Source organism: Taeniopygia guttata, chromosome 2, assembly GCF_048771995.1.
Source record: "Taeniopygia guttata chromosome 2, bTaeGut7.mat, whole genome shotgun sequence".
Lineage (NCBI taxonomy): Eukaryota > Metazoa > Chordata > Aves > Passeriformes > Estrildidae > Taeniopygia > Taeniopygia guttata.
Window position 1 is genome coordinate 128,119,707 of NC_133026.1, and position 23,459 is coordinate 128,143,165.

The 23,459-nt window shown below is 37.5% G+C and overlaps 1 protein-coding gene across 4 annotated transcripts; it reads left to right on the forward strand.

Moving 5' to 3' along the window:
• Positions 1-1,899: 1,899 nt before the first annotated feature.
• CIBAR1 (CBY1 interacting BAR domain containing 1) lies at positions 1,900-22,531 on the forward strand. 4 transcript variants are annotated; one of them, XM_072924824.1, is made up of 8 exons: positions 2,024-2,181; positions 3,989-4,223; positions 6,686-6,754; positions 11,851-11,952; positions 15,511-15,615; positions 16,130-16,243; positions 17,838-17,957; positions 21,719-22,531. In XM_072924824.1, the coding sequence occupies exons 1-8, from the start codon at positions 2,150-2,152 to the stop codon at positions 21,827-21,829; spliced, it is 888 nt and encodes a 295-aa protein (XP_072780925.1). In that variant the 5' UTR covers positions 2,024-2,149; the 3' UTR covers positions 21,830-22,531. The 4 variants fall into 4 exon arrangements, with proteins under 4 accessions (XP_072780926.1, XP_072780927.1, XP_072780925.1 ...); XM_072924825.1 differs by lacking the exon at positions 3,989-4,223 and having other exon boundaries at positions 1,900-2,181; XM_030266416.4 differs by lacking the exon at positions 11,851-11,952.
• The last annotated feature ends 928 nt before the right edge of the window (positions 22,532-23,459 follow it).

Consider the following 23,459-nt stretch of genomic DNA (forward strand, 5'->3'; position numbering starts at 1 on the left):
CAAGAAGAAAAGTTAAAAACCAAATTTTAACTAAATCAGTTTCTATTCACATGCTCATGTAAGCCTATCAAGTTCTTTTCATACATATGGGGTAGTAGCACTCACCTTCTCCCTGGCTGACAGATGGGGACAACCAACCTTTCACAACTCAGGGAGGGAATGGGAAGAGGCAGAAGCCCTCGGTTCACAGACAGGGTCCCCAGCCAACAGGGCAGTTCCATTTCTGCACCATGACCTACATCCAGGGAGAATTCCCTGGTCTGAGTGCCCCTCACCACTCCCTCCCACCGCAGTGACTATTTTCAGATTGAATATCCCTTAGATCCCTCTGACCCTTAGATCTCCTATGTACCCTTGAGTGAGAGGCCTCTTTGTGTGTGTGTGTGTGTGTGTGTGTGCACGTGTGTGCACATGTACAGTTTTGTGTAGTAACATAATCCCAATGGATACACCAATTCTGTAACCTGCTAAATGCCACGGGAGCATCACCGTTACCCACCTTGTTCATTACTTTTGGCCATTGGTTTTAGATGGAAATTAAAGTTTGTTATCTGCATGAAGTTGTTGCCATGTACCTCTGTGCCAGCATGCTGACAGTTGTCCAAGTCCTTAGCTCTCATGGACCTCTATAATAGCAGAGGGGTTTTTGTTAGACACAGCACAATTCCCACTCTCCTCCTTTAGAGTCTTTTCTGCATTAGTCTGATACAACATGTGCAGGGACTCTGATAGGGTCATGGCCACACAGTCCTGAAGCCACATTCCCAATACATTACTACTACAGAGAGGGGGTTAGGGGTTTTATGTTTTTGGTTTAGTTTGGTTTTGTTTTGTTCTTCTTTTTTTTAAGATCTTTTCTGGTGCTCCATGGGATTTTTCCCATGGCTGCCCAACCTCAACAGCTCTTCCTTAGGTGAAGACAAGTTAGCCTTTTAGAAATTTTTTTTTTTTTTTTTTTTTTTTGGAGGGGGTAATGGGAGAGGCTTGAGCTTTCTGGCTTTCTGCTCCTGCACCAGCCCAGGCCTTGACACTGCACTTGTCCTTGAACAGACACGTTCCTTGGTAGGGCTTATGTGTGGGAGCACCAGTCACTGCTTGTGTCCCTCAGGGAGCAGTATTGGTCCCGGTCCTAGTCAGTATCTTTATTGATGATCCGGATGACGGAATCGAATGTATCTTTAATAAGTTTGTGGATGGCAGCAAGTTGGGCAGGAGTGTTGAAAGGATCTGGACAAGCTGGATCAATAGGACAAGTGTGACTGTATGAGGTTCAACAGGCGAAATGGCAGGTCCTGCACTTGAGCCACAACAACGCCCTGCAGTGCTACAGGCTGGAGGAAGAGGGGCTGAAAAGCTGCACCGTGGGAATGGGCATCGGGAGCTGGTTGCCAGTGGCTGAATATGAGCCCGAATGTGCCCAGGTGGCCAGGAAGGCCATTGGCACCCTGGCCTGTATCAGCAATAGTGTGGCCAGCAGGAGCAGGGCACGGATTGTCTCTGTCCTGGGCACTGGCGAGGCCACACCTCAAGTGCTGTGTCCAGTTCTGGGCCCCTACCACAAGAAGGACACTGAGGGGCTGGAGCGTGTCCAGAGAAGGGCAACGGAGCTGGGGAAGGGTCTGGAGCACAAGTGCTGTGAGGAGGCGCTGAGGGAGCCAGGGGTGCTATCCCGGAGAGAAAAGGAGCTCTCGGGGACCTTATCGCTCCCTGAAAGGGCTGCAGCCAGGCAAGGTCGGGCTCTCCTACCGGGTAACAAGTGACAGGATAAGACGACATAGTCTTAAACGGCGCCAGAGGAGGTTTATGTTGGACATAAGGAGGAATTTCTTCCCATAAGGGGTGATTAGACGGTGGAACGGGCTGCCCAGGGCGGTGGAAGTGCTTAAGGAAGGCCCGGACGCGGCGCTCAGTGCCATGTTCCGGCTGGCACGGCGGTGTCCGGCCAGAGGTTGGACTCCACGATCTCAGCGCTTCTTTCCAGGCGCACTGGTTGTGCTTTCTGGGATGTGCGCCGGCCCCGCGGCGCCTCCCTCCCGCAGCCCGTCCCGCAGGCCGAGGGGCGGGCCGGGCCGGGTGTCCATGGAAACGGAGCGCACGCGGAGCGCCGCCTCCTTCCCCGCTTCCCGCCGGCCGCGCCGCCATCGCCACCATGATGCTGCTGGGCCGCGGGCTGGACGCCAGGTACGGGGCCGCGGGGCGCCGGGGGGCCCGGGCTGCTGCGGGGCAGGAGGCGCCGCTTCCCGCAGCGAGCCCGGCGGCCGTGCGCGGGTCGGGAGAGATGCGGCACGGTCCTTCTTAGCGCATCTGCCTCCCTAGGAGATGGGACCGCCTCCGCTTTCCTCCGGTAAAGGCCGCAAAACTTTTCCAGGCCTAGTGTGCTATGCGGAGATGGGGTAAAGATCTGCTGCCGATATTTATTTGGACCTCTCGCGGATAATTCTGTGGGCAGTTCTAAGCGGTCGCGATAATGATGGGGGGAATAAAATCTTCTATACTCCCACATAAGAAGATGCAGTGTTTTGCGTCCCAAAATTAAATACTAGTTGTGTGGGTGTACTGTAAGGTCTGAATTTTAAAGTGGGTGATTATGTCTTCCTTCTGGAGGGAGTGAGTTTCTGACATGAAGATCTTTCAAGAAAATAGGAAATATATACCGTTTACTGAAGGTTTTATCAGCTAATATAATTTTGAAAAACAGCTTTATTAGTACTTAATGAAATTCTTAATTGCCTGCTCACCCGGTAAAACCATCCCTATTCAAGTGGTTCTGTGCTCCATCATATCCTGGAGGACTGAATAACTTCCATGGGGGTTTTTTTTCAGCCTTAACGGAATCTCTTTTGAACAGTCTTCCAGACAGTTTGCCATGAAGCAATCCAGCTGGGTTTTTGCCTAAGGCAGAACTCTGGCATGAAATACTTTTCCTGAAGTAAAGGTGTTCCTCATTTGACTTAATTGTATTGTTTAGTCTCAAAGTACCACATTTTTTCGAATTTTTTTGATTGTTATGTATCCTGATACGAAGTCAGTATTTAAATACTAGTCAGCAGTATTGGGATAGCTTACAGATATGAAGGAAGTTTTTATTTCTGTCTCTTGCCAAGATAGTGGTAGGAGTGAATTCTCTTGCAGAGAATTCTATCACTTCAAATCAATAACCTTGTGTTAGACCGTAGAGACTTCTTAGGACCCAGTATCTGGCAGGCACTTTTAGCTGAATTGTCTTACAGCTGATGCACTCAGATCAACAACGGGCATGAGTTCACATGACCATCAAATAATATAGGAATATGAGGAATATGAAAGCAAAATACAAAGTGAAATATGTGAGTTATTGGAATGACTTATCTAAATCATTAATAATGAAACATACAGGTATTGGATCAAGGAAATTAATTAGATTTATGTCGTTTAAAAGAAATTAATTTATTAGTGTGATGAATGTCCTTCTTCCAGTGGTATTACAGTTTTCACCTCTTGTGTCCATTCACCTTTGTTCTTTAATTCTTGGTGGTATTTATCCTCTGCAGTGTAGTTTGGTAATTGCTTGTAATTTAAAGAACATTTAATATCTTTAGCAGTTCGTCCTCTTCTGCCTAATTTCTCCAGCCATTGCCTTGCCTGTTTAGATTGCAGGCAGTTGCAGGAAGGGGTGGTCTTGCAGAAGTCTTGTTTGAGACTGCAGGTGTTACCACTGTGTTAGTAACTAATGCCATTAGTAATAGTGAGCTTTTGCTTAAATGCAGGAGAAAAACTGCATTTGGGTTTTTGTCTATTGGATCTTTAAATGTAAATCTGCTTTTTTGTTTGTTTGTTATGCATTCATAATAAGCACATATTACATCAGTCACAACAGTCTCTTTTTCAGAATAAATTTCTGATTTGCACTGAAATGAGATATCCAAATTATTAGAAGTAAAATTATATAGTTTTTCTTCTATATGTGTTGTAAACATTTCTGCCTGTCTTATTTTTCTTTGGTATCCAGGGACAATCAGACTAGACAAATGCAAGATGCTGTTTCAAATGTGGAAAAACATTTTGGTGAATTGTGCCAAATATTTGCTGGATATGTACGTAAAACTGCCAGACTACGAGACAAAGCAGATCTTCTAGTAAATGAAATATATGCATATGCAGCTACAGAGACACCAAACTTAAAAGTTGGACTGAAAAACTTTGCAGATGAATTCTCCAGACTGCAAGATTATCGCCAGGCAGAGGTACAAAATTAAAGCTGTACATGTTCTGTTTGCCATCTGAACTTTTCAGTTACTTATCTATGATTAAAAGGGAAATAATATACTCTGCAATCAGAAGAGAAAAAGGAGAAAACACGTCTAAATATATTAATGTCTGAGCAAGGTAGGCTGCCAAAGCAGTCATCATTTACACTCCTAATCACTTCAGGAAAAACTGCATAAAATTAGTACTGTTGAAGTCAGGAAAACTATCCATATGAACACTTGAAGTATTTGAGAAAGAGCAATTTTTTTTTATTTGTCTTACACTTTAGATTGTGATTTATGGTTAATAAAGTGTTCTTTTTAGTTGTGTGACTTGAGTTTTCTAGCAGCAGCTGAGGCAAAATCCATCATTTTCCTTTTGCTGAGCATTATCAGAAATAGTATTGAAGAGGTGCTGTTAGGGACCACTGTAGATATCATAAGTTTGTACTTCAACATTAAAAGTACAAACTTGATTTGGACCATATGTGACTATCTAATCACATTTCTGTTAGATGAGTGAGAGTGCAAAGAAAGGTGTTTATGCTGCTTACACATTTATGTGTGGTGCCAGTCAAACTGTAACATACAATGCAGAATTCCAGATACTGAGGTTAAATAAATATTCATTCACATGTACTCAAACTAGTTTTTGGCATATATATCTATTCTTCTAGTAGAACATAAAAAATTACCTTTTACAGTTTTGAACAGCTAAGACCCACTATAATTCTAAATAGACACTGAAGTAGACATTCTTTATGACTGAAGAGACATTCTTTATGTCTTCAGATAGGACTTTTATTTTGGAGAGCATTGCAAGTCATCTCTTCATAATAACAAAGTGGAAAAAGAAAACCTTTTAAAAGTAGTTAATATGGGAAGCAGAGGGCTTTAACTACAAGGAATGTGTGTGGATCTTTAACAGTCTGTTTAGGGAGGGATTTTTAAGAAGTAATAAGAAACTTTAGGGTGTGAGCAATTTTTATTTTTCTGAAAGCTGTTATACATTTGGCTCCAGTTGAGCCACGTGTAGGTCCTTATGCTTCAGTTGATGTAATAGCAAATTATCCTCTGCTATTACATTTATATTGTGGCCAAAGTGAATGTGAACTCAGACTGCATGATCTCTCTGTTTTCATCACTCAGCTAAGAACCTGTAATTTTGAGGTACACATGTAACAACTTGAGTTTTGCTTTTGTTGATTTTAAATGTGTTTTTAAAAACTAACATTTGGCTTCATCCTCCTGCCATGTCTGTCTGTAAACTACCATTACCCTGTGGAAGAAAAAACACAGAAGCAGAAAAGGAAAAGAAAAGCTTTTAGTCTTTAAATCAAGTTCTCCTTTGCTCCTCAAAGTAAATTATCTCAGCTTTGCTTCTTCTGGGCATCAAGTCACTTACCAGTTTTCCTGTATGCTGACAAAGTGGTCAAAAGAAAAGTATTTTATAAGGATTATCAATTTCTGGTTTTTAGCTGCAGTGCTAGATATATAAATACTGAGATGTGAGGTACCACAACATTTGGTAGGGTAAGTAAGATGGGCAGGTTATTTGGTACGTCTGTAACACGTGTGTTGTTTAGAGCCTTACTGACCTATTCCTTTCTATTCCATTGGCATTTCAAGTGAAATTGTTTGCCAGTGCACTGGTAGATGGTATCAAGGAGAATCTATGCTCAGATGGCATAGATTTTGGCTGACTGGTGACTACCAGTATCAGTATAGAGGAAACTGTCCCTTCCCAGGAGAGGTATGCACCTTGTCCTAATCTGGATGTAGCAGTGATGGGCCACAGGACTCACTCATGGTCCATAAGTCATTGGCAGATTACACTGAGGCCACTCAGACAGTTTTGTCAGATTTGACCAGCAGGTCTTATCCTATTGCCTGTCTGACCATATGTAGCTGTTTTTCTGACTAGGAGAACTGAAACAAAAATTCAGAACCACTCATCTGTGAGAGCATTTATGCATTTTACATACCCTTTTACTGGTATTTTTAGTACACTCAGTAGCAGTGATGCTATTTCCATTATTTTTAAGTGTTCCATTTTGTACAGTAAAGATTGCTTAGTCTGTAACCTTATCAGTAAGTGTACAACAAATGCACTGATCTTTAGACAGAAAGCTACAGAACTCCAAGATGCAACGCTGGATGTATTTAGTACTCAGTTTGATGTATTCATGGTTTTCCATGTTTCATTTATCCTGATCTAATTAAGAAAAAAGGAATTCCACTAGAAATCAGCTTGAGCTCTTCAGAAAACAAATTCCTTCTTGGTTAATGTACTTGACTGTAGTTTATACAAAATTTTTTAAAACCCTTATCCTAATATATTTTCAGCATATATGGATTTAATTTGTAATAAGATGAGTCACTATTAAAAGAAATTGTCTCCTATTCCTGCACACCATGAATATGGATGATTTTAGCAACCTTGTGATTTCTTTTTGTAGGTTGACAGGCTGGAAGCCAAGGTTGTTGAACCTCTGAAATCTTATGGGACCATAGTGAAACTTAAAAGGGTAGGTTAAATATGTGTTTTCTCACAAGGTACATTTCTGTGTTCTAACAACTCAGTTGAAAACTTCTTGTTTGTAGGGAAAATAGTTCTGATTTTTCATATTTCAGTAATTAGTTTAAATTATGTAGTTAGACATCGGAACTGAAGCTATATATAAGTTGGAGGAAAGAGCTTTGATGCAAAGACAAGGCTCTTTGAGTATAAACAAATGCTCAGAAAAGGCATTAATATGAAATTGCCTGCATAATGTAAGTTCAGGAGTTTTTATTTATAAATAATGTCATTTAATATTGTGTGATTTTGATGATATTATTACTACTACTACTTAGTCATCAATATGCTGCCTTTAACAGCTTTTCTAACTCAGAATTATGTTCTACATTAAAGCTCATAACTTAGAAAACACATTTGAACCTGTTAAGTAGGTAGTGCCTAAATCGCGCTCTGTTAAGTCATCACGATGACCTGAAGATACACAAAAATCTGACATTTCTTCATTCACTATATTTTTGAAACAATGTTTATAGGAGTATTTCAAACCCCTATAATATAAATATATATATAATATAAATTTTATATATATATAAAATACCTGTAAGTTTCTTTCCCCCAGGAAAGATAAGCTTGAGCAAGGAATTTTTAATAAGCACATACTAAAAGTAGATCTTTGTAATACTTGTATCTTATACAGATAATACCTTAATTCTGCAGACTCAAATCTGTAATTGATGTATATGTCTGTACCATAATCTATATAAATCAAAAGCTTAAATCATTATTATCAGCTGATGGTATTTTACAAAAATACCAAAACAGAAATCTTGCGGTGTGTTCATCATCATTGATTTGAGTAGATGGTGGCAGTGCATCTCAAGCAAGCAGTTTTCCTGTGGTTTTTTTTTTTTTCATATGGTGAAGAAACAAATAGTGTTTGGAACTTACTGCACAGTTACCTCACTTGGTGGTTAGAGAAATGATTGTGAAGGAAATGCATCCTACACTTGTGTAGGACTACCCTCGGTAGTCCTTAGCAGAGCTGTAGACTGCAGAGCCTAAAACCTGGTATCTTAATGGTCACCCGTTCGTGAGATCTGGGTGCTTTGTAGGGTATAAATGCTGAGGGTGGAAGACAAGTTTCATGTGTTTGTGGCAGTAGAATTTGCTGAGGAGAAACAAAACATCACAGCAATGCCTGGGGCTTCCAAAGCATTGAAGAGACTTCCTTGAGGTGCTCTGCCGCTGATATCCAGTAATGCTGAGGACAGAAGCAACTGAAACCAAGTCATTGCTTGCAACAGTGAATTGAATTTCCTGTGGTCTTTGCCTTTCATACTGTCAGAAAGCATTGCATAATGTTTATTTTAGCTATAGTGAGGAATACAAGAGCATTTTTAAACTGTAGATGAGATCAACTATTTTACCAGTTTACCTTTGAGCTAAGATAGAGTTCTCTGAAGATGTAGGCCATTAAATGGCTATTTTTTCCCTTGGCACGTTGACCACAAAAACCTTGGTTAAAACTTGAACTACCTGGTCTTCAGTTATAATCTATAATAACTGGGACATATTTAGTGACAAAGGAAATTTTGTCACTCATGTAAATCTAGCACAAGCTGCTAGTTCTAGGACTGCTTTAGCTGTAACTACATTGGCTGACTAAGTTAAATCAGGCAGAGTATGTCATTATAGCTACTTTCTGTAAAGGGGATGTTCTCACTGCTGCTTACTCAGTTGATCTGTTCCAGGAAGTACACAGCAGTATTTCTGTGCTTTATCTAAAAACAACTGTTGCTTTTTGTGTGGTGTAAGACATTGATGTCCTGTGCTACTAAATGCTTTAATGAGGCTCAGGTCAATCACAGTAGTGTGTCCTTGATTTGCTAATGCAGTAAAATTGTTTCATTCACTTGTTCTTCTGGTTTACAATGCTGAATAGCTTCAGTGGAAGCTAAAACAATATTCTTGTCCTGTAACACAGCTTAAATGTAGGATGAGGATTTCTTTCTGTTTCATTGTTCTATATATCAATCTTCACTTTTCTGCTTTTTGGCAACTGTTCCTGGTTCCTTTTCTTCATGTAAAACAGGACATCATAAAACCAAGGTGATCCACATGCAGAAGAAAGGATTGATTTGCTTTAATAACTTCAGTGACTAAAGCAGGTAACAGTACAGTGATGAAGCTCTGCCAGCTCATTGTCTGGTGGATGAACTATAGCTGTACTTTTGTATGATTTGGAAAATATGATTTGACCAGAGTTCTTTCTTGTGACTTTAAATTCATAGTTAAAACCTAAAGGGACTATGAATAATTTTATATTCTTTGTACCTTCTATCTCATTGCCTATTCTATTACACTTTTTCTAGAGTGTAACTAAAGCATATTTTCCAAAAACATGTCAAAGCTTGGTCTAAAGACACTGGAGGTGAATGTAGGACTTTTGGTGGTAGTTAGTGGTTAGTTGATGTTTGTGGTGTTTTGTTTTAAATGAAAGATTTCACCTAATCTTTAGTTCTTGTTATATGCTCCACTGAGATGTAAGAGCTCTGTAATGCCCTAGTTTTTTCTGCATGAAGGTATTTAGATGCTAGTAAAACAAATTTTTCTTTTTTCTGTTAGGTAATAGATACCTTGATTCTTTCACCATAAATTACATTTCCCCAGCTTTTTAATATTTTTGTTGTTTTTTATTTCTGTACCCTTTTCTTGGACAGAATATGTATGTAACTGTGCCCTACTTTTGTACATCCAAAACTTGTATATAGCTTCACCACTATGGCCATCATAGCACTAATTCTTTGTCACACTTTGGCTAGAAGAGAAATATGTTTCATGATGGTTGTTGCTACAGAAAACAGAGGTAGAGGAGGGAACAGTTCAGTCCCTGTAGGTATTTCCAAAGTCACTACCTGCTAGAAAAAAAATACTGAATTTAATAATGATAACTCTAGAACTTTGCATCCTTGAGTACACTTTGCTTGAAAGTCAGCACCCTTTCAAGCCACAGTGTTAAATCTGATTGACTGTTTTAAATGGGCCTAGAAAGTCAGTGCTATTAACAGGGCTCAGTCATCAAATAGCACTAAACATGCAGCTGTGACCATTAGATGGAAAACTTTGTTGTTTCAAAAATAAATACATTCTTTTCTCTTTCTCTACCTTTACAATTTTAAAACTGGAAAAAAACAATTTAAAAATTTGTACTATTGCTTTTCTTGTAGCCACATGGTTCTCATAAAAGCAAAAGGCCTTTTCAGTAGTCTTTGACCTTACAGATTGTGTAAATTCCCTTCTGAAAGAACAGCAGTAAAATCAGCATTGATGGGCTGAACATGAAGTAGTTTTTATTATCAGAAGCCAGCTCTGTGTCCCTAGAGATGAAGGAAAATGAGTTATATACAAGGACACACAGACAGTAAGGATAGAAACAAAGAAGAAACTGCATGTTTTGACCCTGACCTCATGTGCAGCCTCATTATTGAAGGGACACACAGCACTGTGAAACTTGGCAATCTTGTACTTGTCACTGAGTAGTGATCTGGTCACAGGATCACAAAACTTACTGAAAGACATGTTCTTAGTTGCATATCCTTCTTAGTCATGGTAACATACAAGCATTAAAATTGTGAAATCCAAGGAAGGACCACAGACAACTTCCCAATATGATAGATTCTAATAGCTCTAACTCCATTCTGAAGTAGTAAATAAATGGGAAGTGGTATTTTAGAGTGAAAGGTCATTTGAAATGTGTGCCCAATCCTGCCTCAGATTTTGTTAGACTTTAGACTGTATTTCTACTTGTTCTAAACTACTGCTCCTTTAAACTGGAACCATCAAAATTAATGACCTTTTCCATACCGGCATCAGTGGAGTGATAAATACTTGACTGATAATCTTACATTCCATGAACGCCAAACAGTTAGCAAAACAATTTTATAGCATGAACAAAAATTTGAGAAAACTGGTAGATTAACATTCTTGAATTGTCACAGATATTCGTAGAAGTACATACTACTACTCCTTTGGAAATGGAACAAAATCAGTTATCAACAGTTTCTGCCTTTTCTAGATCAGTTAAGTTTTATCTTCTCCAGCTCCATCATTACTTGGATGTATTTTGTTTCAAATGGTTTTAAACACTTTACTAAAGTAAAGTGTTTTTACTATATATAAATATGCAGCTTAACCCATTCAGCCATAGAATATGGTACCTTGTAGCACAGAATTGTTTAGGTTGAAAAAGATCTCTGTAATCATTGAGTGCAACCATTTGCCCAGCACCACCATGTTCACCAGTAAACTGTCCCCAGGTGCCATATCAGCACCTTTTTGAAACACTTCCAGAGTTGTGATTCCATCCGTTCCCTGGACAGCTTATTTCTGACCACTCCTCCAATGGAAAAAAAATTCCTAATATTTCATTTAAACCTCCCCTGGTGCAGCTTATATCTCCTCATTCTGTCACTGATGGCCTGGGAGAAGAGACTGACCCACACCTGACTACAGCCTCCTTTCAGGGAGCTGTAGAGAGCGATAAGGTTCCCCCTGAGCCTCCTCCAGGGCTAAACATTCCCAGCTCCCTCAGCCACTTCCTCATCAGATTTCTGCTCCAGCCCAGTCAGCAGCTCCACTGCAAGCAGTGACAGCCGTTGACAGTGGACAGGTGACAGCAGTTATATTTTCTTCATAACTTTTCCTTGGTACTGACTGATGCTGCTTTATTTGATGCTGCTTTTTATTCCTAAGTACCACATTTATTCTATTGCTAAGTCAGGAATGAGTCTGCCTTCTTAACACTTCGGGGATCTCAGCTTGTGACCATCTGCTGTACTTTTCATGTAAAGCTGTGAATATCTTTTTCTTTTCTTCCCTACATTTTCAATTATAACATGTGCTGTAGGGAATTGCACAAGGTGCTAAACTCTCCAAGTCCCCACTGACTTCTCTTTCATAGGATCAATTAACAGATCACTAAAATCTGTTTTTATTTGAAGCAGAGCTGTTGTCCATGCTTCCTAGGCAATGCATGTATGAAGAGAGCATATTTTATATTATCCTAACTGTATTTCAAACATGTCTAAAATATTTTATTTCCAGGATGATCTTAGAGCAACTTTAACAGCAAAGAACCGAGAAGCCAAGCAATTATCTCAACTGGAAAAGACACGTCAGCGAAATCCATCAGATCTACACATTATTGTATCCTGCATTTCTAGTCACGATGAGAAATATTTTGTAAATTTCTTTGGAATTAAACTGTTGTTTAGGAAGTAGTAATAACAGTAGCGCTCCTTAGAGGGTAGAGGGACTGTTTCCAATGTTGAATGTTTTCTTAAACTTAATGACGAGTTATAGCTGCTACACAGCAGTAGTTACTCACTTTTGACTTGGAAAGAAACTATGAATTATTTTGTTTATGAATTATTTATAAATTATTATGTTTATGCAAGTGAGGCAGGCGTAGATTACATCCAGGAATTTGGAACTTTTTGAAAGTAAGTGTAATCAGACAATTTGTTTATTTCTGTGGATTTATTGTTTTTCTCCATGCCATTTTGATCTTGGTACCTAGATGGGATATGAGTTTCCTCCAGCTGCATGAAAGTTGTTATTCTGCTAGTAGAATACTCAACAAGACTACACTTCCTTTCCAAAGACCAGTCACCATCCTCAGTACACTATTCTGTATCATGGTGGGAAAAATTAAGCCTCCATCAAACTGAAATAGGATTTCTATTAAAATCTCATCAAAGTTTCAAAATTTGAAGCAATCAGAATCTAAGGAATGCCAAAATAAATGGGATCAAGATAATCCTACTTCAGTTCCCTTATGCTTGTGTACTATGATAGAGGATCTAGCTTCATGATGTGCTGTTTACTTTTTATTACATTTTAGTGTTGGACTTGAGAGTTAAGCAGTCCTATTCATTGTTGGGTTTTATCAACTCAGAATCTTCAGGATCTTTGTAGTGACTGGGGCATGAGACTGTAGAAAGAGTGAAAATTACTGTGTTGGTCAAACAGGACACAGGAGAACTACACTTTATTTTTGCCTTCACCAGAGAATTTCCATTTAATATTAATCAAATCAGTTAAATGAAGTCATGACTAATTAGAATTCCTCGTATAATAAAGACAGATCTGTGTCAGCCACAGGGTTAGAACTTGAGCTGTGTTGCAAAGTTCTCTTTTGTTGGAATTAAGGGAGTAAATTATAACAACAAACTGTTTTTTCCCAAAGGGAGACTGGTCCCATTTTTCTCCCTTGAGCTAATTCCCATTTCGTTTCATGGGTATGTCACTGGCACCTAGTTCATTTCTTCTTGTTTCTTTTCTAAGCTTCTCCCAAATACTCTTCTGTGACTTAGCTTCTTTTAACACCTGTTTTCTACACTTAGGGCTTTGCCTGAAGAGTTATAAAATCTCAGTACAGTCTGATTCTGCACATGGCAAAAGCACCAAATGTTGCCTATTAGCATTTTAAAGTGATTGACACTTAAAAAGGTCAGATTGACACTTAAAACACATAAAAAGGTATTAGGAGCAGGAATGTGTTAATTTGCTTTTAAGGGTGTGTGCAGGTCAGCTTTCAGATCTTGAGAGAGGCTTTACCACATTAGAGCTCATCAGCTGGGTTCCTGCAGGGGTTCTCTTATTCTTGACCAACTGTGAACAGCAGCAGTGAACAACTTTGGCCACAGAACGCAAAGAATCTGTACTCAACTCCCATCTTAAAAATCGTGTGTTAGCACAGCTTTGAAAGGGAAACATTACCCAATTTTTAAAAAGACACTTCTGTAAATCAAAATAGATTTTTTTTCTGAAGAAGTCTGCTAAACTGTAGGTTGCCTGCTTTTTACTTTTTTCTTTTAAATATAAATAACCATGCCCTCAGTCCAAAATAGATAGCTCTCCTGAAATGTTTTGGTCTGGATACTTGAATTCTAGCAACGCTCTAACAATGTTTACCTCTTACAGCCAAAGGCTTCAGACAACATAATAATAGCACTAAATATATAGATGTTTTGAAATAACTAAGGTAAATAGTTCACAGCAAAAGTAGAAGTGAAAATGAACACATTCATGAATATTGATTGTTACATTGCCATTTTTTCCTTTACTAATATTTCCAGTCACAGGTGAGTGTTCAGAAGAGAAAACTGCTGTTGTCCAAACTATGCTGGCTCTGTGACTTTAGACACTTCATTGTAAAACAACCAGAATTCCTCCCACAAACCATATGTGCACAAATTATGTCCAATCTAAGATGTATTGAGGAAGTGCATTTGATTATCATAGAAATAACATACTGTGTTTGTGTATGTAAGGGTTGCATATGCATAATAGCTGCCATCACTTACAGAGTGACTGATGGAAGTAATTGAAAATACACAAAATGTCTTTTCTTCCCTCCTGTGGTTTGGGCAAAATCAAGAAAGAGAGAGATGAACATGTGACCTTATGTATTACTAAATATCATTATCAATTTTGTTTGCCCCAGAATGGCAGAATTGTGTCTGTGATTTTAGGCTGTTCTTGAACAGAGATATTTCAAATTTATAATCCTGTAAAATAAGATTAGCAGATTACAATCAAAGAAGTGAATAGAGCATGCCTTATGCCTTTGGTTTCTATATACGTAACACTAATAGCTAGATCACAGGAACTGGACCTGTGGTGTCTTTTTCCATTAAAAAAAATCCTCTCCAGTTGCAGTTTTGTAGAAATGGGAAGAACCTTACAGCTTGATCATAGGATACAGTACTTGATCCATATACTACTCCCAAATCTCATGACAAAACACATTTGTGATGATACTGACTGAGCCTGTAAGTATCACCAGTGTTTGATGTTTGACCAATAATGTATGGAAAATAACAGGAGTTAAGACCCAAATCTTGTAGATTTCAAGTGCAAGCTCTTAGAGCTGTACAGTGTTAATTTGTAATAGTACACAGTTCTCAAGCTTGACTTAATCAGAATAGTTTCAGTATCTTGCATTAAATGGTAGTGAACTTTATACTAAGTTATAATCGTGTCTAATTAAAATAGCTATCGAAAATGCTTTTTGTAACAAAATAAAAAAAAACTGTATTTATGTGTTAGGAATTGGTTGATGTGTCCCCCTCCCAGTGCCTTGCTGAAGATGTTTTTTATAAGATATTTTAATAATACAAAGACATTAAGAACATAAAATACCTGAAATGCATTTGAATCTAAAAATTACAATAACTCTAGCCTGAGATTGAGATATTTACATGACAAGTGCATTAGTTCCAGGTTGCTATAATTGTCTATTTAAATAATTTGTAAAAACTTACTAAGATGAGGTTCAGCACACTATACTGGAAAATAATCTTGCTGGACCCAGCAGGTTAATCTGCAGTAGAAAACAAAGGGTTATCTTTCCTGCTCACCCACCACTCTGGCCTGTGCTGGGTTAAGTACTTAAATCCAGTCACTGTCTTGTCAAAGGGATGTCAGGACTGGCTCAGTAAAACTATCTCATGATTATTACAGAAAATTAATCAGGGCAGAGGGACTTTCCTGACTGGCTGCAGCTGGTCATTTTTCATGTTTCACATCAAATTCACAACAGTGTAGAAAGCATCTTTATATGCTCATTAAGCTACAGATGTAAAATACTGTAACACAGATACGTATTGTTTTGCAAACTCGGACTTAAATCACAGCAATTACAGCAAATAGCTTTGTATCAAATACAAGACTAATTTCAACTTTGTGTTACTTTACCAGGCTGAAAATGAATTGCAGAGAGCGACACTGGATGCTACTCGAACAACTCGGCACTTAGAGGAAACCATAGATAATTTTGAGAAACAGAAGATAAGGGACATCAAAGTATGTGTGCTCACATTTCATCTTGCATAATAAAATTACTATAGTTAGTCAGAGGCAAGATTAGCAACATTCTAGTATTCACTGAAATGCAAATCTCATGGTATTCATGTATATTTTACAGATTTGTAAATTATAGATAGAGAATCTACAGATAACTTATCCTCAGCCTGTTATAAAAGATAGTCTTCAAAACAGCAAAACTTCTGATGATCTCTTGGGAATACATATTGGAGATTATCGAGTGACTTTTCAGTGACAGTTTATTCCTAATACATTTCCTCTTTACTTTTAAATTATTTATTTGGAATTTATTATTAAACAATAATTGTGTAAATGATAGCCCAGCCAGAATTTGTGTTTAATGTCTAAAATTCAGGTCTTAACTATTTAAAAGTACTAAGTATCATGCAGTTATTTATATCATGTAAATACCAAACACGGAATACAGTAATTTTTTTGAAGTGCAAATATACTTTACTGCATTAAGAAAACCTTTGTTTTCATTTGTTTTCAGAACATATTTTCTGAATTTATAACTATTGAAATGTTGTTCCATGGGAAAGCTTTAGAGATATATACTGCTGCCTATCAAAATATCCAAAATATTGATGAAAATGAAGATTTGGAGGTAAGAGTGACTGAGATTTGCTTTTCTGTTTACTTCCTACATAAAAACAGTTTTCACAGTTCAGCTACACATGTCCCACACAGAAAAATGCAACAAATACTTCAGGTTCCCAGAACAAACTCATGTATACCAAGTTGTTTTGGTTTTTTTTGCACTTCTTCAGCAAACATGCAGGTTTGTAATCCCAGAGAACACAGAGAGCAACTGCAGTGGCAATCTAATCTTTCCCACAAAACACAGAAAAGAGATTCACAAAGTTACCTGCCACTCCAAGCTCAGCTAAACAAAAAACAGTTCTTAAAGAACACTTCTGCAGTGAGTCTTACTCTAAAGATGCACATAGAAAAAATCTTACACTGCTGTAGTAAGATGATGTAGAGATTAATTACTACATTAAAGATCTCCCTCTAACCTGAATTTTGTTTGCTTGTTTTAATCTTTTAATCATTTTCATTAGGCTGTTCTAGAATTAAGAGACATTTTTTATTTACTACATTGGGGTTTTTTGCCTTGTGGCTGTAACCAGCTTCAAGTTGCCCTTTCTTTTCTTTTTGAATTATAGTCTCTCTTTCCCAAGATATGCTTTTCAGTCCTTTATTAATTCTTGCAGTTCTTCAGTTCTTCTGGATGTTGGGTCTTTAAACTTAGCATCATGAAGTGTGTGTTGTGTATGTATGTTTGGTTTGTCAAAAAAGTTGGATCATTTTCAGTCTTTTTGTAAATCCTACCAGTCATCATTTTATTTTGTCTATGACATAGCTCAGAACCAAGTTAGCACAAGACTTAAAAAACCTTGAGTCTTCAGTGACAGTTATATTTGAGACTACTTGGTAATTTTACTTCATTTAAACTATGCCATGGCAATTTTGTACTATTTTAGTTTCACAGTTACAATGTCACATGGCACCAATTTAGAAATCTCTACTTAAAGTCAGTACTTTGTCTTTCACAACCAAATTTTTAATCTCATTTTAAATTTCCTGTTAATCGGACGATTACTTACTTTTCATAAAAATACTGACCATAATATACCATCCCCTTGACTTAAAGTCTTGCACAAATAGCTGTATTGGTTATCGAAATAACTTGAAAATACTATGGATGTCATGGTCTCCCCTGTATCCCAAATTTTTCTTGAGTTGTACATATCGTGTACATTGCAAGTAATATTTTTCTGATGCAGTTGTGACCAACAGCAGGGATTTGCTTACAAAGAGGTTGAGTTCATCTTTGCAAGCAATGGAGAGCCTGAAGGAGTTGCTGGGGTTCAAATTCTAGCTTGGCCTGAAACTCAGCTATGTATTTTGGTGGGAAATTATTGCAGTTTTCCCTGTGTAAATGTCCCCAAACCTCTGAAGAATTTTTGACCACATACGTATGTTTATGTTTCTCAGGTTAAGCAAGGACTTTGTTTCAGCTAAAAGTGATCAGTCCAAACTATAGTCGATGCACATCTCTAGATCTCATGATTATTGCAGAAAATTAATCTAATCAAGCTGTAAGGTTCTTCTCCAGTGCTGCATTTCTGCAAGCTTCAGTCTTGGTGATTCTTAGCTTGCAAGTATCTAAGTCACAGCTTTCTCCATTTGATTAGGTTTTTCGGAGCTCCCTTTATCCACCAGACTATCAGTCTCGCTTAGACATAGTTCGTGCAAATTCCAAGTCGCCCCTGCAAAGAACTGGTTCCTTAAAATCTCCACTGAAAACAGCACAGGTAAGAAAAAAAATACATACTAAATCACTATAATAAAGCTCTACTTAATAACAATAATGTTTTAGCTAATGCACATGGATCCACTGTCTTTACTCAGTTCAGGACCATCAGAAATGTAAAGAAACTTTCAATGGCATAAATATCATAATAGGCTCTTGATAATGTAGCTTTATCATTCAAGGGAAAAAATCCTCAGCTTTTAAAGCTATGTTGCTTACTTTTGACAAATGCTCTTTCCAGTAATACTTGGTATTCCATCAGCAAACTCCACAGAAGAGCTCTAGGAGCTCATTGAAAGAGTAGTGATATTCTTTAAATACTTGCATATTTTTAGTATTCAGATTCTAGAGTGTGGCCTCTCTACCAGATCCTAATCCAGACTAGTTGATACCTTCTAGAGCAGAGCAAACCCATGACCAACATATCTCTCATTTTATACTCTGAAAGTTCACAGCAAGTAAGGAGAAGGATGACAAAAATGAGTGAAACAGTTGAAGACAGTGCCACTCTTTTTGGACCAGCTACCTTTCAAATATCTTTGCCACTTGTTTACAGCAGCAAACTTGCAGTCATTGCAAAATGGCTAAATTATTTTTAATGCATTGCAACTGTAATCCTGTAACTACAATGATTCTTAACCAGTGTTTCAGTTAAAGACAAAGCTGTATTTAAAATGCATATATCTCACCTTTCTTCTTTAAATATAATCATGCATTGATATTGTAGTATGGAAAACTTTTCTTGACTTCATACACACTTTACACCTTCTTCCCTCTCAACACAGTTCAATAATTATAGTTGAGCTGTTCTGTTGAAAGCATGAATTGTGTCATCTGAAAAGATACAACCTAGTGAGTCACTGCATGAAGTACCACCTTGACTGAGTGAGTAACTTGCCAGTCCTCCTATCACTCAAGCAAATTTCATATTCAGGCTACTTCAGTAAATGTAAGAGAAAAAAAAAAACTGAAAGTATGTACACCATGATTTCTCCCAGAGGTGGAGTGGAACTGCATTTTTACTAACTTGCAGGTTAGCCTTTCTCATTTCCTAAACTACTCTTAATTTAAACTTTGGGTGTTAGCGTTCTCATAACCTCTAACTTACCTGAGAAGAACAGAAGGTCATCTAGACCTAGAGGGAAACTGCAGTGCAATTCAAAATGTCATCTTACTTGGCTGTGCAGTGTGTCTGCAGAGGAGGATCATATGGCAGAAAAAAGGGGTGGAACACCCTACTAATGCAGTCACCATAGGGCAGTGAAGAAAGGGCAGCCCTTTCTGATTCTGTAAATAGCACGGTGCTGAATTACACTAAGGGCTCTAATCTTTGGAACCACCAAACATCTCTTGAGAAAAAAAAAATGCTGCATTCAGAAAAACCTGCAGGTGACTTGTTATCTTTTCTGTGGATCTTTCACTCTGAAATTTTTGACACATCTAGTTTCCTGCTGCACAGTAATCCTTTACTGCCTGTAATGTAGTACTTGGCAATTTCCAGTGTAAAGCAGTATAAATGATGTGGGAAGCAGTTCACAGAATCACACAGCCCAAGTCTGTGGGGCAGGGGAGGACAGACACACACACAGACACTAACCTGTGGGTGGGGGGACAGTGTGGGAAGTCACTGCATACCAGATGGAATGAACTGTGCCAGTAACACAATTCAGGTCTTTTCAGAGGATTTAACACATACCATCCTTGAATTTGTTTCTAGCTCTGTAAACTAACTTTCTGTATTATCTGTATGTTAAAAATCGAAAGTACTCTTTAAGCCTGATTAATTTTCTCACAAAGAGCTATGTCCTTCATTTTACAACACATCTCTTGGCAATTTATTCTCAAGGTTTTGGTTTACCAATTCAGGTTGATACAGCTTATGTTTTATAACTATAGCAAAACAGAATGACCTTTTCGAGACCTTTAAAGTCAAATTTAAATTTAACCATTATTCAAATGTCTGCATCTGTATGCTCCAGCATTAAGATGTGGAGAGAATTGCCATGTTTCTGAAGCAGCATTTGCAGTGAAAGATGGGGCTGAACTGCTTAACCAAGGACTGTCATCACTTACATGCAACTCATAGAATTAACTTTTATGTAAAATTATTTATGGTCAAAAAATTATATCTTACTTTTTTGCATTAACTTACGAAAAATTAAATTTCAGTAATGGTATGTTGTAGATCTTTGGCACAATAACTTGGATTTAAACTAATTTCTTTTCCCATCTTCCTTCCCTGATCCATTTTGGATCTTAGGGATAGCCATCTTACCACCACCAGTGATAATATTTAATATACTATTTAGTTAATTGCTGCATGGTCAGAGGTATTGGAGTAGTGAGCAGAAAAAACCCATAAAGCCATAACAGTTCCTATTTCAGGAAAGGGGGGAGCTTTTCTTCAGAAATATGATGCAAATTCTGCTGAAGAATTTCAGATGCTCGAAACTAGGAAAAAGGCTTAGAAAATTAGTCTATGCCAGTGACATTCATTTCACCTTAACAGGCTCAATCTGCAGCATTCCTTAAACTCCAATTACAAATCACTGCCATTGTCTTTTTCTTCTTTCACAGAATGAGAGACTGCTGTTTAGACATTTCAATTCAAGTTAGCCCAGCTTCACCCAACGATTAACTACATTTTCTGTTGTGTTCAGGAATTTGTAAGCAAATACTTGCTTTGAGCTAAATTATGTACTTTGTGAGCATGAACAAGATTAAGGATTTTTCTTCTTTCAGAAGTTCAATGACTACAGTTTGCTTTATGCACCCACAAAAAACTTACATTACATACATGGCTGTATGAATTATAACATGTAAGAAGTCAATTTAATAATGAGCATTTAAGGACCATTAAAATAGGGGGCTGCTTAAAAAAAAAGGCAAGCTCTGTCTTCAGTAAGAAGTTTTTATTATAGCACTGTATGTGAGAAGACACAGAAAATACAACCAAAATTAGAGCTGCAGATGCCCTTAGAAAACTACTGAACCTGAAATTTTTCAAAAGCATTCCAGATGACTTGGATAACTGTCTTCAATGTTCTCTTTCTTATGGGGAAAGGAAAAAAAAATGTATCCTTTAAATTGTAAATGTTGCATTGTCTGTGAAGAATCTCTTCAATAGGAATTAGATTGAGCCCTCATTAAAAAAAAGTACAGACTGCAGCATCTGTCAAATGGGATGAAAGCTTGGCAGCTGGCACTTGTTTTTAATGTTTGATGAATCAAAAAGAGGAGTCACTCTAAAGGCAAGTACTTATGGGCAGGGAAGGAAGTTCATCTAGGAATCAAGACTCTTAGGTTTGCTAATTCATTCTTGAAAAAAAAAAGGTAAAAAGCTTAGAGCAGCATCGTTTTGAGCTTTTAACTAACAAGGTCTGATGTCTTCAAGGTAAGATTAGGCCCTAATACGCCTCTTCAGCCTGCTGCTTCAGCAGCCAACCCTGGAAAAAACTGATTTGCATCTTGTTGATGCTAAAAATCAATTTGGTAAAAAATACCATTTTCCCTATTCTGTAATAGCTCCGAAGGACTACATGGATTTTTTTAGCTTCTAAAAATCATTATAGTATTTTTATTGTGTGTCATGTATTTTTCCATTGGTGTGCATGCTACGAAGAGTTAATAAATAAACAACTTACCCCCTCCTGCAGATGAAAACCCTACAAACGTTTAGGCTGAAAATGCCAACGGAGAATTATTTTTTGTTTGCAGAAAACAAACAGATGATATCCTTTTGTTGGGTTTTTGTTTCATCAGATTTCCCGCAGAATGCTAAAAAAAGATGAAGAAGAGGAAGAGGAGGAAGATGAAGATTCTGAAGAGGAGGATGAGGAGGATGAATTTGATGCTAATAAGGAAGTGAGATAACAAAACTATTCTAAGAGGGGCTTTTTTATTAAGGGGAAAAAAAAAACCCTTTACCTAAAGGCTTTTGTATGTTGGATCTGTAATTTCACCAGGGCTATATATGTAGAATTCCAGCAGGAGCAAGAATCAGCACTGATTTAAGAGTGCCAGACAACAAATGACCAGTTTCAAAGAATGGAAAAAAATCCACTGAATGTGGGCAATTTCAGTAGCTAGAAAATTAAATATTTAAATAGATGCCTGTATTATATTTGCATAGATGTTCTATTGTAATCACATTTGCTTAACTTATGTGATGAACAGTGTCCAAAAACTGCACTAAGCTTTCAAGCAGTTATGAACATTGTTTGCTCGGTATTTTGCCAATAAATTACCTCTCTAGCTATACACCTCTTGAATTTTGTAAGTAGTCTAGCTGTAACTGATATAATTGGGTTTATACATCCTAAAGTAACTGTAGTAATTGAGAATCTGTTTGCAGCAACAACCTGTTTTCATTTTGCTATCCACCCTGGATGGCAGAAGGCATGGTGAGGTGTACTTTCTTTCTTATTTTCATTTTTCTCAGGCTTTCATCAGGTTCAGATGACTTTTGATTCCTTTACACATACAGAATGAACAGTCACTAATAAGGACCTGGCCCAGTATCTTATGTTCAATGCTGCTTTGCTTTTAAATAAAAGTGCCTTCATGATGAAACTAGTGGATATTTTATGTAGTTGATGTTTATTATATTAGTTGACATGCTATACATAATTCAAATTTCATGTGTTTAGCTGCATGATTCAGTTACTTGTTCCATCAAACATACAAGAAACTACACATTTTGAGTGTAATTTCTTATCTGGTTTGGAGTTACAGGTTGCATGTGTTCATTTTGTAACAGTGTATGGTTGTCTGCCACACTTGCTACCACACTGTTCACCTCCAGCTTTAGTATCTGCTAAAGAAAAAATGCAGAAGAATTTAAACTTCTTACTGGGAAAACAAGCTGTAACAAAATCTTCTTTCAGTTACAGAAAAAAATCAGGAAGTGCATTTATAATATTGATGCTACTTTTGTCCACTGATGCAAAGTATGCCATGCATACCTGTTTTGACATGTGAAAAAAACAGCTTTTGCCAAAAATAAATGAGATGCAAATAAGCAAAAAGTTCACAATATAGCGTTGTTTTAAACCCAAAAAATAATTTTACACCAGCATTACATACCAGATATTGAAGTATTTCTGGCAAGGAGTAAATACTTAAGTACTTTTTAAATACTTTAAAAATATCTACATAATTAATTCCCATTTATTTCAGCAACTAAGGCACTTCAATAAATAGTCCTACCACATCAGGATTCTGGTGATCACCACTTTACCATTTCACACACACAATGAAGTAGTCCATCTCCAAAACAGATGGCTAACTTCAAAACAGATGGCTGACTTCAAAACAATTTCAGGTTTTCATATAATATACATAGATACAAATAGCAAATATTTGTGTACTATGCCTTAAGAAAGCAATTCTGAAAAAAAGGAGTTTTGTTTAGATAAATTGCCCTCTAAAAGATTATGCAGTTCACAAGCATAAAATTCATTCTCCCTACATCACAAAAAAAGTCAACTTCAGGAATCACAGA

Coding starts and splice junctions, on each gene's coding strand:
- CIBAR1 (XM_072924825.1), top strand. CDS start 1,915: ATGTTCCGGCTGGCACGGCGGTGTCCGGCCAGAGGTTGGACTCCACGA. Junction 2,182..6,685: donor GGCCGCGGGCTGGACGCCAG/GTACGGGGCCGC, acceptor TTCTTTTTGTAG/GTTGACAGGCTGGAAGCCAA. Junction 15,616..16,129: donor AGAAGATAAGGGACATCAAA/GTATGTGTGCTC, acceptor ATTTGTTTTCAG/AACATATTTTCTGAATTTAT.